This window comes from Thermobia domestica, chromosome 8 (assembly GCF_964235325.1).
Source record: "Thermobia domestica chromosome 8, izTheDome1.hap1.1, whole genome shotgun sequence".
NCBI lineage: Eukaryota > Metazoa > Arthropoda > Insecta > Zygentoma > Lepismatidae > Thermobia > Thermobia domestica.
The window spans coordinates 5,515,140-5,528,003 of record NC_137461.1 but is presented as its reverse complement, the minus strand read 5'-3'; the positions used below and the strand labels follow the sequence as shown (position 1 = coordinate 5,528,003).

The window sequence follows — 12,864 nt, the reverse complement described above, 5'->3', positions numbered from 1 at the left end:
ATAAGTGTTCTGCCACTAAGCCACTGTGCCCGTATGAGTACGTGCAATCTGTTGATCCACTTTTGAAATAAAGTAAAAACATTCGCCATGTTGTTATACTTTCTACAATTACGGATCACAACTTATCCTGAAAATACCAAATATAAAATACTATTACCAAAACTGGTAATTATTTCGCAGACGAAGTGAATAATGATAATTATCAAGAAGCCACTATACAGTAAACATGAACAGGTGCATATTATAACTACCAAAACCTCAATTCATCGTATCCAATATAATAGGACAACTTAATACTCAGATGATCCAATGCTAAATTAACCTTTTCAAGACTGTCGTGCCATATAAATACAGCCGATCGTTTTTCTGAGAACTGTGTAATATATAAACACTCCTGGATGAAAAGAATGATTGTTGGTTTATTAGCTTTATTTGCGTTTAACTGTCAAATACGTCGTTCAATATCCAATCATAGGTTCGGATAGCCTTTAGGACGTCCATTTCCTATGTCTCTACAGCAGTCTCAAGTCAAATCTTTAAATATTCTAACAGCAATAAAAGTTGATATAAAATCGTAATCTATAAATTTATTCTGGAAGACCCTCTCTTGCCCTGAGTAATGTTTGTAATTCGAACTTAGAGGAGAGATTACCACGAAGGAATTGGCGGATAATAATAGGCTGTGGAAGCTTATAATGTGACAATACTTATGATGATGATTATCCAAGATGTAAGAAATATCTCCTTGAAGGAATTTAACGTCCTTCTACAAGAGATCTTTTTAAACAATGAATTACAATTATAATTCTCGTCCATATACAAATGAATGTGTGTGAGAGTACGGGAATTTTGTGAGGAGCAACAAAATTCTACAATAATGCATTAGTGCATAATGCACAAATTGGATGACTCTAGACAAGCTTACACTATACAGTGTATGTTTAATGAGATATAATAATATAACACTATCATTAACTCAAATTTGAATTTTAATTATCTTTCAAGCAATGTTTTCAGATTTGTAGGTATCTCTTGTAACAATCGTACGTATAATTTATGAATTATTTTACTTAATTAAAATTTAGTCACTCCACGGAACATTATAAATTGCTCCTTAATATTTTTATTTCTTGAATGTTGTAAGTTATAACTTTTTTTTTCTCTCTCTCTGTAGAGAAGTGAATTACAACGATATGTTGCCTAACAGCTAGTAAGTAACAAAACTAGTTACTTTCATGGCAGAAAGGTTCATACACAATTTGTTAAAAAATTTGTTGTGTGTATGTGTGTGTGTGTCCGTGTGTAAAGAAACTTACCAATCCCCAAGCATTCATCTGAGGAACATATCGACCCACAGGAAAACCTATGCCATATCCACCGTAGATACCCCAGTTGAAGATTGACATCACCAGGGCTCGGTATTTCTGAAAGAACATTCAAAATAAAAAGTATTAAAGCAACTTTAGTATTTTTCTCTTGTTATTTAATCTGGTACAAATTTAAATGCTAAATTCATAGACTAGAAAGATTAAATTTATCGCCTATTAAGAGTTATTAGATAATGAATTTATGCGTCCTACGTTAACATGTCACAAATATTTCATGTATGTTTTAAGATATTAAAAATCTTAATATAATTACAGTACATTATATACTGTCTATTGTAACATGTATTCGTTTACTGAAAGCACTAATGATAATTATATATAATACGTTATATTTTATAAATGTGCATACTTTTACTATTACTGCTTTAACCTGTTTTGTATTGCAAGTTCATGTTGACTAATTTATTTATTTTAATCATTATGCAATTAAAAACTGAATACTTGCATGAAAAATTAAGACCGAAGTAAATCATGCAAACAGGTTTCTATAATTATATGTCTTGCTTTTGGAATTTTTTTTAATGTATTGTTTACAGCATGCAGTTTACATTTGGTAACATTTGTTACCATTCTTTCTTATTGACTAAAATCTAATCTATTGCTTGAAATTAAAATGTTCCATTTGAAAGAAATTATTCAGAATTAGTGAGAAAGTGATTAGAGAAGATTCTAAAGTTTTATTTCAAATAAATAATTAAACATATTAGCTTAAGCTAAAATTGCTTTTAAAATCAATTAGATTATTTCATGCTCCGTATCTTACCATGTTGTATTTATTAACATTTATTAATTAAAAAAACAGATAATGAAACAGAGAAGAGCCCTGATACATACTTAGCACAATAAGCAACAAAGTGAAATCCACACGAATTATGTTTGAATTAGCACCAGGTTCGTAACCAGAAACACATTTCGGAAAAGAAGGGGTCTGTGCGAATTGCTATATAATCTTCTGTACGATTTTTTCTTTTCTTTTTTTTTTCCGTTTCACCATATCTTTTCGGGGAGGAGGGTTCTGGATACCATGTACCCTCCCCTGCTTATGTTCTTGATTAATACTGAAGCAAAGTTCTTTATATTCACGGGAATTGAATTATTTAACCATTTATCAATTAACCTAAAACTAATTAGAAATAAGTTTGGTTTTTCAATGAAGTTAGGTTTTTTTTGAGAATAGTTTCCATAGTATTCGAGATTTTTTAAAGTTAATTTTGAACTTAGCCTTTGGATGAATTTATGTGTAAAAATATACAATCAAAATTTCAAAGAAGAATTGGATTAGATTAAATTCATTGAGGTGATGTAAAAGTTGTATCTACATTTTATACGTATTATATATTCTGTAAAATCTAGTCTCGTCAAACACCTGTTCATCTTTAACAATCCTGCAACCTTAACCATATAGTACATTGAAGAAATGTACCTTTTCCTTGTTCAACTGATACTTTTATATCAGGCGAAAGGTGTTTAAATTACATATGTGGGATTGTGAGAATATGGCTTTGTAAAAAGATGTAGAATTGTTTTCTCGAACAAGACTGGTACATTGAGATCTGTCAATGACGTATACCAAGAATAATAAACTAGTGAAAATGTATGTATGATGATAAACAACTAAAAACAATGAATTAAAATCTGTTACCTGAGGAAACATATCCGTAAGAAGTCCTGCACCGATTGGGTTGCATCCTGATTCACTGAAATACAAATTTCATTTTATTATTCAACAAATTTCATTTTATTATTCAAATTGTTTTAAATTTAGCGAATACTATTGTTCATTTAAGCTGTTTATGAAGCTGTCGAACTTAAAATGATACTCACGTAACTTTTCCATAGCATTACATATGAATATTTTATATATATATATATATATATATATATATATGTACACATTACAATTTTTCGCTGGTTTAATTTGCTTCATTGTCAAGATAAGCTTAAGAAAATTTTCATTAGGATAAATTCGTGCTGTTATGTTACAAGATGGTAAGGTACAGTCATGTCCAAAGTGATTGTCGCATATCTAAAACTGTCTTGTTGTGGGAATATAATTTGATAATGGTTTCAGAGGGTACTTTTAATACTGTTACTATGTGTATAATGTGGAAATGTGTATTTGTAGTAAATTTCATAAGAAAAGAATTATAAATACGAAAATTAGAATGAGTAAAACCAAATGTTGCTAAACGAAGAAGAGAGGTTTTTTCGTTATAGTATTCTTGTTTATTGCTCTTTTGACAAGAAATTTACCATATACATGTCTTTGCCGATTATACACATACTAACAACATAAGATATACCAGTTGAAATCGTTATCAAAGTATATTCCTACAACATATTTATAGAAATGCGACAATCATTTTGGACATAATACATACTTATTCCTCGTACAATTAATGTTCATTCACGCTATCGTCAATAAACACCCTTGATCTTATTTGTATCTTGACAAATGTTAGTCAAAGCAGCAAAACTTCCGACGATTGATATATTATTTAATATACCTGTAACAGTGTGAAGAACGGTAACATATTTTTGGGGGTTTATTTATAATGGCCACTAATTCACTTTTGAAATTTATGTTGACAATTGTTTTAAAAACGTGATTTATTCTCCTCATTTCCTTTCTTCTTCACTCCCTTACAAGAACATTTTTAGTTGCTGTCCTTCCTTTTCGCAAGTTATCTGCTTCAAAATGATTATAGAACACTTGTGATTATGCAAAGCGACAATTCACTTCAGTGCTAAAAGTATGCATAACGACAGTTCCTTGGTGTTATGTATTCTATTATATATTTTATGTATATTATATATTTTATACATTATATTGTTTACTATACAGGGTATTTCAAAAACAACATTTGGGAGGTGATTCCTGACACCAAGATAAGACAAAAACTATAGACCAACCTGGGTGCACAAATGCTTCCCTTTCGGAGTTATAGACTGCCGAAAACATGAAAAAATGAAATTTAAAGGTCCATAGCTCGAAAACTATGGAACCTACCGTAGTCGGGTCAAGATTTTACTTAGGAACTAGTATGTGCCCTATCAAAATATCCAAGTTTCGCAATACTGTCGCACTTCCGCAACAATTTTTGTAGAGGTAGTTTGTGAGTACTTCAAATTATATACCCGTAACCAAACTTCCTCTATAAAAGTACCTTAGAATTCTGAAACATGTATTTTTTGGATAGCGCAAATATTAGTTCCTAAGTGAAGTGGTGGCCTGACTACGGTAGGTCCCATAGGTTTGGAGCTATGGACCTTTAAGGTTAATTTTTTCATGTGTTTGGCAGCCTATAACTCCGAAAGGAAGTATTTGTGCACCCAGTTTGGCCTATACTTTTTGTCTTGTCTTGATGTCAGGAATCACCTCCCAAACGTTGTCTTTGTTGTTTTAAAACACCAACTATATTTTATGTGGATTGCTTTTTGTAAATATGTAGATTTATAATATTCTTATCTAACTAACACTCACTCTACGGTCGATGGAACCAGGAGGTTCAATGCCGCGTTCACAAAAGCTCTCCACCGACTTCTATCCTTAGCCAACTGGACCCAGTTTTTACTTTGTATTACTATTTCTGCGAGATCCATCTTAATATTGTCCTCCCATCTGCGCCTTGGTCTTCCTCTTCCTAATGGTCGCTTTCCAATTGGTCTTCCAGTTAAGACTGAAAGCGTTCATGCTTTCTTTCATCCTGTTTACATGACCTGCCAACCTGAGTCTCTTAGACTTTATGACCCTAATAACAATGTTTGGTTAACGGTATAAATTATGCAGTTTCTCGTTATGAAGTTTCCGCTAGTTCCAATTCCCGTTCCTCTTGGATCTGAATATTCGATTCAGGATTTTATTCTCAAATGCTTTCAGACTGCGTTCTTTCCTTAGAGTAAGCGATCATGTTTCGTAACCTACAGCACAACAAATATGATTATCGAAAGTAAATTACGTAAAGAGCGCCCCTTTTCAGGATAAACCATGCGAGGTCAAAGGACTGGGTGGAGGGAAGAAAGTTCTAGATTTCCCCCACAAATAGAAGATGACGCTTCAGTTGTTTTACCCCGCAGTCCATTTTCCAGAGACTCGAGAACACCCTGAGACGCATTAACTAGAAATAACTTCCACATCCACTGGGGATTAAACATGCGCCACCTAGTTGGAAAGCAGATGCCTTATTAATCACGCCAACGCGGTTCTATTTTTTAGTCACTTTATAATTGTCATATTGCATAAATGTGACCTATAAATATACATATCTTTTTTAAGTATTTAATTATCAAATACATTATTTTCTGTTCGTGGAGACCAATGGACATGTTCTGCACCGTATGTACGACAAATACAACAATCTTGTAGCACTGAATGCAAAATAAGTAAACGCACACATTAGAATCTAATTCTTGTTCTGGACTAAACAAGATCTTAAAACTTATGATTTGGAAGCGGATTTAACTAATGTTACTTACCCTGCAGCCGTCAACATTCGCAGCAACACTAAGTGCCAATATTCTTTAACAGCTCCTGATAGAACTATAGCCACACCAAATGTTGCAGTACATACAGTTAGAAGAATAACCCTGAAAAAAAATAATCAGTTTTACTATAAATAAGCATGTAATTGAGTCCAAAGTATTTTTTTTTTTTCTTTTAATATCAAGTACTTGTAAGACAAAAGTGAGTTTAACTATTTTCTCTCCATCTTTAAAATAAGTAAAGGGAATCCATTTTCCAAAGTCTCAAATAGTCTATTACAAGAGATCTATTGGATATAACATCAATGTTGTTTCACAACAAAGCTCAGTATGTGAACTGCTTAACTTATTTGCTGGAAAGTCGGTCCAAATTTTATATGAAAACCTCAGGGGAAAAAAAAGGAGGTAAGTCATAAATGGTTGAAAATGAGTTTACTGCAAAATTATGTTGCCTGAAAAGTGAAGTTTGCATGGACTAAATCCCACAGTAAGAAGGAGGTTAGTCACTAAGAAATTTAATGCTAAAGATTTCGCCTACAGGAGAAGAATTAGGTAAGTCATTGGAAAACAGAGCAATTTTGTAAAGTTATAAAAAAAAACTGACTTGCCTCCTTTTTTCCCCCCCTGTAGTCTTCATATACGTATACTTTTATTTTATTTTTGAGATTGGTTATATGGAATGCTGTACGAATATTTTCGGGATAGTAATAATTTATAATCAGAACGAAATGCCCGATGTAACACAGGATTTTATGTTAAGCAGTTAAAAGAAAACTGACCAACTACTTTCTTTGAAAAGTTCTGTAATCTTACTTGCAGGCGCTACTGAACAAATGCGGGGACCACGGGGCTCAGTAGTAGAGAGTTTACTTTTTATGTGTGGGGTCCTTGGTTCGATCCCCAGCCAAGTAACTTTCTGGTGGACAAACATCGTGTCCGTGGGTTTTCGTTCAGTACTCCCGTTTCCTCCCACTTTTTATTCCATCAATTCTTCCATCATCATTCACTTGCTTTAATCATCGTCTCTCTCAGCCTGAAAAGCATAATCTTGGGATCTTAAAGATTTCATTTCAGTTTTGAATACATGCGAATCTTCTTAGGCCAACTAGATCTTTATTTCCATCCGACTTTAAAATGTAGCGAGATTATGTGCTTTGAAAGGTCTCCACGACAAGGTCTGCGGGGCCGTTAGTTACGCCCCTGGGCCCGTTCCATACATGACAAATTAAGAGGACAATATTGACAAATTTCAAAGCCATCCGAATAAATATTATTTCTACGGCCCCTAATAGTAGACATATTTTACTAAAATGGGCCCACGACTCATTTTTGTTTTATTTACCTGTCTGTGCTGTTTTGATTATGTAATGTAGTGAACTTGTTTGATGTTTCATTTATAATTTCATGTTCGTATCGGTATATGGAGTAAGAAAATTTTGCCTTAAACTTGGCCCCCCTCGAACGGCAAAGAGCTTCCCTGGGCAGGCAGTTGCTCTCCCTGCCCCCCCTCCCCCCTCAAGTTACGGCCCTGGTCAGCTTACTCTTTCACTTTAAGCAAGACGTTTACTGTTATCTACTTCTTCGTTTATTTCGAGCCTATACATCGTAAATATACTCAGCTACCTTTACAAAGTGAAAGAAAATCTTCAAGTAAACGTCTTTTGGCATGCAGACGAACTTGGACAATTTATTTTTGGTATATATTATTTCATTGGATAACATGCTATTCAGATATTAAATATACCACCTGTTATTTGATTGCTTTTGCGGATAGTCATTTTTGTTTGACATTGAACTCAAAATCATGGACATTGAACTTTAAATCATACTATGTGTTCTTAATATTTTTCGAGAGAAATTGTTTTCAAGCTTATTTTCTATTTTTGAATTATTCTAATAAAATTTGTTATATTCGTTTAGTTGTAAATCTCATCTTTGCTTTTACTATTAAACCTGAGAATACACCACAAACATACTATCCGAGCGGTTCCGTATTAATTTACATAAGAACCTGCAACAAGTCTCAAGATTATTATTCCGTGTAGGCTAAAGAAGACTGTGATCATGACAATGAGTGAAATGGTGGACTACAAAGGGTGACTTTCCCTGGCAACTACCACTTACAACCTATTAATCAATTAACAATACAATTTTATAATAATTTATATCTATGAGAAACAAGTAATCTCATTGACTGTTGCCAGATATCAGAAACCGTTGAACTTAGGAACTTAAATATTTCCTTGAACGAAGAACTTCTCAGGCAAGAATAATGTAAAATCCGTTAGAACCAAGAAGGTGTTTTATAAACCACATTTTTAAAAATAACTATTGAAGAGAGGCTAACATTTAAGAAGAAAGTACTCGTAGATCTCCCTCCACCAAATCTGTGTTATGATCTGCTAAAAGAGGGCGCTACTACTTTTGATGGTTAACACCCCTTTTCCAGATCAGGGCTACGTGATGATCTACAGAAATGGATCTACAGCCTAACGTGGAATCCAACTTACAAGAGCTCTCACCAAGAATTGAGCCAAATCTCCAGCAACTTAAGCTCAGATGCTAACTACATAACACAAGAGCTCACTTTATATATCCACATGGTGTTTCAAAACAACACCGATAACGTTTGGGAGCTAACTTCTGACACCAACGTAAGACAAAGTATAGACTAACCTGGGTGCAGAAATCCCTCATTTCGGAGTTATAGGCTGCCGAAAGCACTAAAATAATAATAATAATAATAATAATAATAATAATAATAATAATAATAATAATAAACTTTGAAGGTCCATAGCTCCAATAGTATGGGACCTACCGTAGTCAAGTCAAGACTTTACTCAGGAACTAATATGTACGCTACGCAAAAATCCGTTTCAGAATCCTGCGGTATTCACGCAGTAATTTTTATAGAGGGAGTTTGGCTACGGGCATATAATTTGAATTACTCACCAACCTCTCGTATAAAAATTGTTGCTAAAGTGCCGCAAGATTCTGAAACATGGATATTAGGATAGAGCACATACTAGTTCCTAAGTGAAACCTTGACTCGATTACAGTAGGTCTCAACTTTGGAGCTATGGACCTTTAAAGTTCATTTTTTCATGTTTTCGGTGGCCTATAACTCCGAAATGACGGATTTTTGCACCCAGAATGGTCTATACTTTTTGTCTTATCTTGCTGTCAGGAATCACTTCCCAAACGTTGTCGGTGTTGTTTTGACACAGCCTGTATACCTATTAATTACCACTTATATTTTATTATTTCAGTATTTATTTTCTTTTTAAGGTAGATCACCACCCGAAAGTCAGTACATATTTTAGCTCATTCCCTTAACTATTGCGCAATGAAACGTTACATATTATAAATATTGTCCATAAGAGAGTATTGTTTCAGCTACAGCAAAATACACTGATACATTTTTTGGTATCAGGAGAGACAACCAAATGAAACAAATAAAAAAATATTTGATTCGTTTTACAATGAGCACACAAGATGGCACTTGCTGGTAGATCTTACTAGAAGTGCTCCGTTTCATGAAATGTTTATTTGTGTATGTAAAGTATTTTAAAGTAACAATCACGAAATAGATATATTGTTTGACCGTTTTTCGTGTTATGTTTCATATTTTATTTAAATATTAAGTTACATTTAAGGAAATAGATTTTGAGAAAAAACTTGCGCCGAACGCCATAATGCATTGTTGCCAAATTTGTACGTTTACTGTAGTAGTCACAATAAGAAAATTCCTGAATTCTAGCGTTGCAGTTCGAGAAGCGGAATCACTGTAAGGGTCTAAAACTAATTTCTCCAGTAAGTATCTAAGCAGAATTCCATGATTACTCCCTTTATTATCTGGCATCAGTAAACACTCGACACTATCTGGTAACGCTGCACTATTCAAGCAGCGTTTAGCATAGCAACGAAAACACCTAGTGATCCAACTTAATTTCATTTATCCCTATTCTACATTCTTCTTTATTATTGTTTTTATTTTTTTTTTTTTATTCTTTTTATCTTATGAGATATATAGCGAAAGTGTGTAATCTACTTTGTGTTGATTATGTTATCGTGTTTCTACTATTAAAATAAATTTAAGTTTATGAAAATGTATTTGCTTGTCTAATTTCTAATCAACGAAAACAATTTGAAGGAAGGAAACCAATTATATTATCGATAAAAGCCTAATGTAAATCTTACCTGTTGAACCTATCGGCGATCACACCAAATATTACACCAACGACGGTGAATACAGCTATGAAGCTTGGCCCAGCGAGAATTTGATAGTCCATTCCCAAACCATTGTAGTCCCACTCGCAGTATCGAGTGCCGTTCACCTCTAGCATTTCACATCTGAAACAAAATGTACAAACATATTTTATAGTTTTCTAAAGCAACATTCTGGTTGCAGCATGTGCTATAACTTTTGACAGTATTTAATACTTAATGTATTTTTTAGAACATTGTAACAAACTAACCCGCATGTGTTGAGAACAAGAACAAAACAGTAACAGCAAGACTGAAGAACTGAAGAGTGCAGGTGACATGGATTAAGTCTGCATCCAACCGAAAAATACACCTGTACAGATGGGAAAAGGGTAAATTTGCAGAATATCAAGAAAGTTACAATGTAGTATACAACCTCAATGAGTATTTTTCAGAACCATTTCATGCTTCTGCAGTCTTGCCACTATAATTTGCTAACCATCATTATAGTTGCCAACGAAATTGCGTTAAGGGACAAATTGTTCTGAATATTTGTTTTACCTAAATTAAAACAGGTAGCACATTATTAAAAAAGTCTCAGCAAGGAATTGATGCATGTTAACTTAAGATACTGTGTTTGTCTTACTGCGTCGTCGTTCCTATTCTGTGCAAAGACTGTTTCAATTGACACTATCATCTTTATCAGTCAGCGAATCTTTGTGGAAATACTTCCCACTCCCTAAATCGTGTGTCAGTATGTTTATTTCATTTACTAATTATAGACATTAACCTGCTAAATGGGATAAATTGCTTTCCTGTGTTTAAATTGAGTATATTATTATTCACTTCCATCTTTCTAACAAATACCTTCGAACTTACCCAATAGTTCTGATCTGAAAGGTTTCAACTTTTTTTTTTTCTCCTAAATTTCAATAACTATGAAGATTTTTGGGCACCCTTGACAATAACTAACATTAATAATAATCATAGTGAAAAATATTAAAAATAGCATTTTCTTTTATGGACAAGAGTAGAGTGTTATATAAATGTGTAATTTACTATATTTTGAGAATAGATTCCTTATATCAAAATTAGAAAAAAAGATAAGTTCGTATGGATCTGTGCTCAAAAGTAGATAGTTTCGTAGTTTTAGGGTACCGAAAACGTGAAGAAATGAACTTTAATGGACCACAACTACAGGACCAATCGTAGTAGGGTCAAGACATCACTGATGAACTGGTATGTGAACTATCCCAAAATCCATGTTTAAGAATCCTCCAGTACTTGCACACCAATTTTTAGTGAGGTAGGTAGAGAGTGATCAAGTATTCCCAAACAGCCTCTCTAAAAATGATTATGCAAGTACCGGAAGTTTTGAAAGATGGATATTTGGATCATTCACACACCTATTCCTCAGTGATGTCTTGATCCGACTACGATTGGTCCTATAGTAGTGGTCCATTAAAGTTCATTTTTTCAGGTTTTCGGTACCCTATATACGAAACTACCCACTTTTGAGCACAGGTCGATATGAATTTTTTACAGATTCCATAATTGTAAATCCTCTCTCCTTCATGGATTTTTCACTTCATTCACGGATTTTTCACTTCAAAGTTTTTCTTTGATTATTTACTTATTTATTCTTTTTTAAACAAACTAAAAACAATATACAACAATTTCATCAACTCAACTTACACTTCTGAGCTGTTAGCATGGTCGCAGGTGACAGGCATTTCATGATGAGTAATTCCTGACGAAACATTCAACATACAACTTTTGTCTCCATAATGAAGATCCTTGGCTGTAGCTCGACTGGTGACACCTATGAGAAAATGGCCTAACTCGCCTATCACGTAGCCAAGTGATACCAGAGCTAGCACGTACCATTTGTACAAAGGTTTCAGCTTTTCTAGAATAGGATACATTGTGACCTGAAATAGAAGAGAAAAAACAAATTTATATATTTTCTCTCTCAAGTATTATGTTTTGAATTTGAGATCTAAGGATGAAGTTAATAAAGAATAAATCATTTTTCGTTATAAGCTGAGTTTTTTTTTTTTTTTTTTTTTTTTTTTTTTTTTTTTTTTTTTTTTAAATACCAAGTTTCATGGATTCTCTAAAGTGCCTTGTTATAGTCACAGGATTTCCGATACAAACTGAACGCATTGATAATGTCTCTAATGTGAACCTTTAGTAATATTATATATATTAGGGTGGTCCTTATTTATATGGGGAAAAATAAATTTAGGAATCTCCTTGGACGAACCCCCTAAAATAGTTCCATATGGAACCAAATTTAGCCAGAAGAAAAAAATAGCTCCATTGAATAATATTAAATGGTGCCTCAAGCAACCTAAATTTTTGAATGCGTTTACAATACATAGTATAAGGGGAAAATCGGGAATAAACTTTTGTAACTTAGAAACGGCTTAAGGGAATGGGAAGATATCTTGGATAATAGAACTAGAGGAATAGACTAACCTAACTGTGTATAGCATTACCATGACGGCCATTTTGAAGTCCGCCATCTTGAATCCAGGTCAAAATTTTCAAATAGGAAGAGAGTCATGTGACATCGTTTTTGAGGTAGCGTTTCATCAAAAGCACAAATATGGCATTAGTTTTAAGTTATCTATAATAGTGTAAAAGTTATTACGTGTGAAAAACGAAATGCTTCGATGTAGTGTTATTTTGTTGCAGTTATGGACTACAGATTTGCAAGAATTTTGAAAGTGTTTCACATAAACTGAAACAAACTGCTAGAGAAAGTTAAATCTTTGTTTCGCTA

General features: G+C 33.3%; 1 protein-coding gene across 1 annotated transcript in view; it reads right to left on the bottom strand.

The window, feature by feature from the left end:
* LOC145692660 (protein spinster homolog 1) overlaps positions 1-12,864 on the bottom strand; it is a 66,471-nt gene that overhangs the window by 13,964 nt on the left and 39,643 nt on the right. Inside the window, exons 2-6 of the mRNA XM_081768032.1 lie at positions 11,772-12,007; positions 10,071-10,223; positions 5,865-5,975; positions 3,031-3,085; positions 1,317-1,424 (exon numbers count right to left, since the gene is read on the bottom strand). Coding sequence (XP_081624158.1) covers positions 1,317-1,424; positions 3,031-3,085; positions 5,865-5,975; positions 10,071-10,223; positions 11,772-12,001 — 657 coding nt within the window. The 5' untranslated portion in view covers positions 12,002-12,007. The remainder of the gene's footprint in view (positions 1-1,316; positions 1,425-3,030; positions 3,086-5,864; positions 5,976-10,070; positions 10,224-11,771; positions 12,008-12,864) is intronic.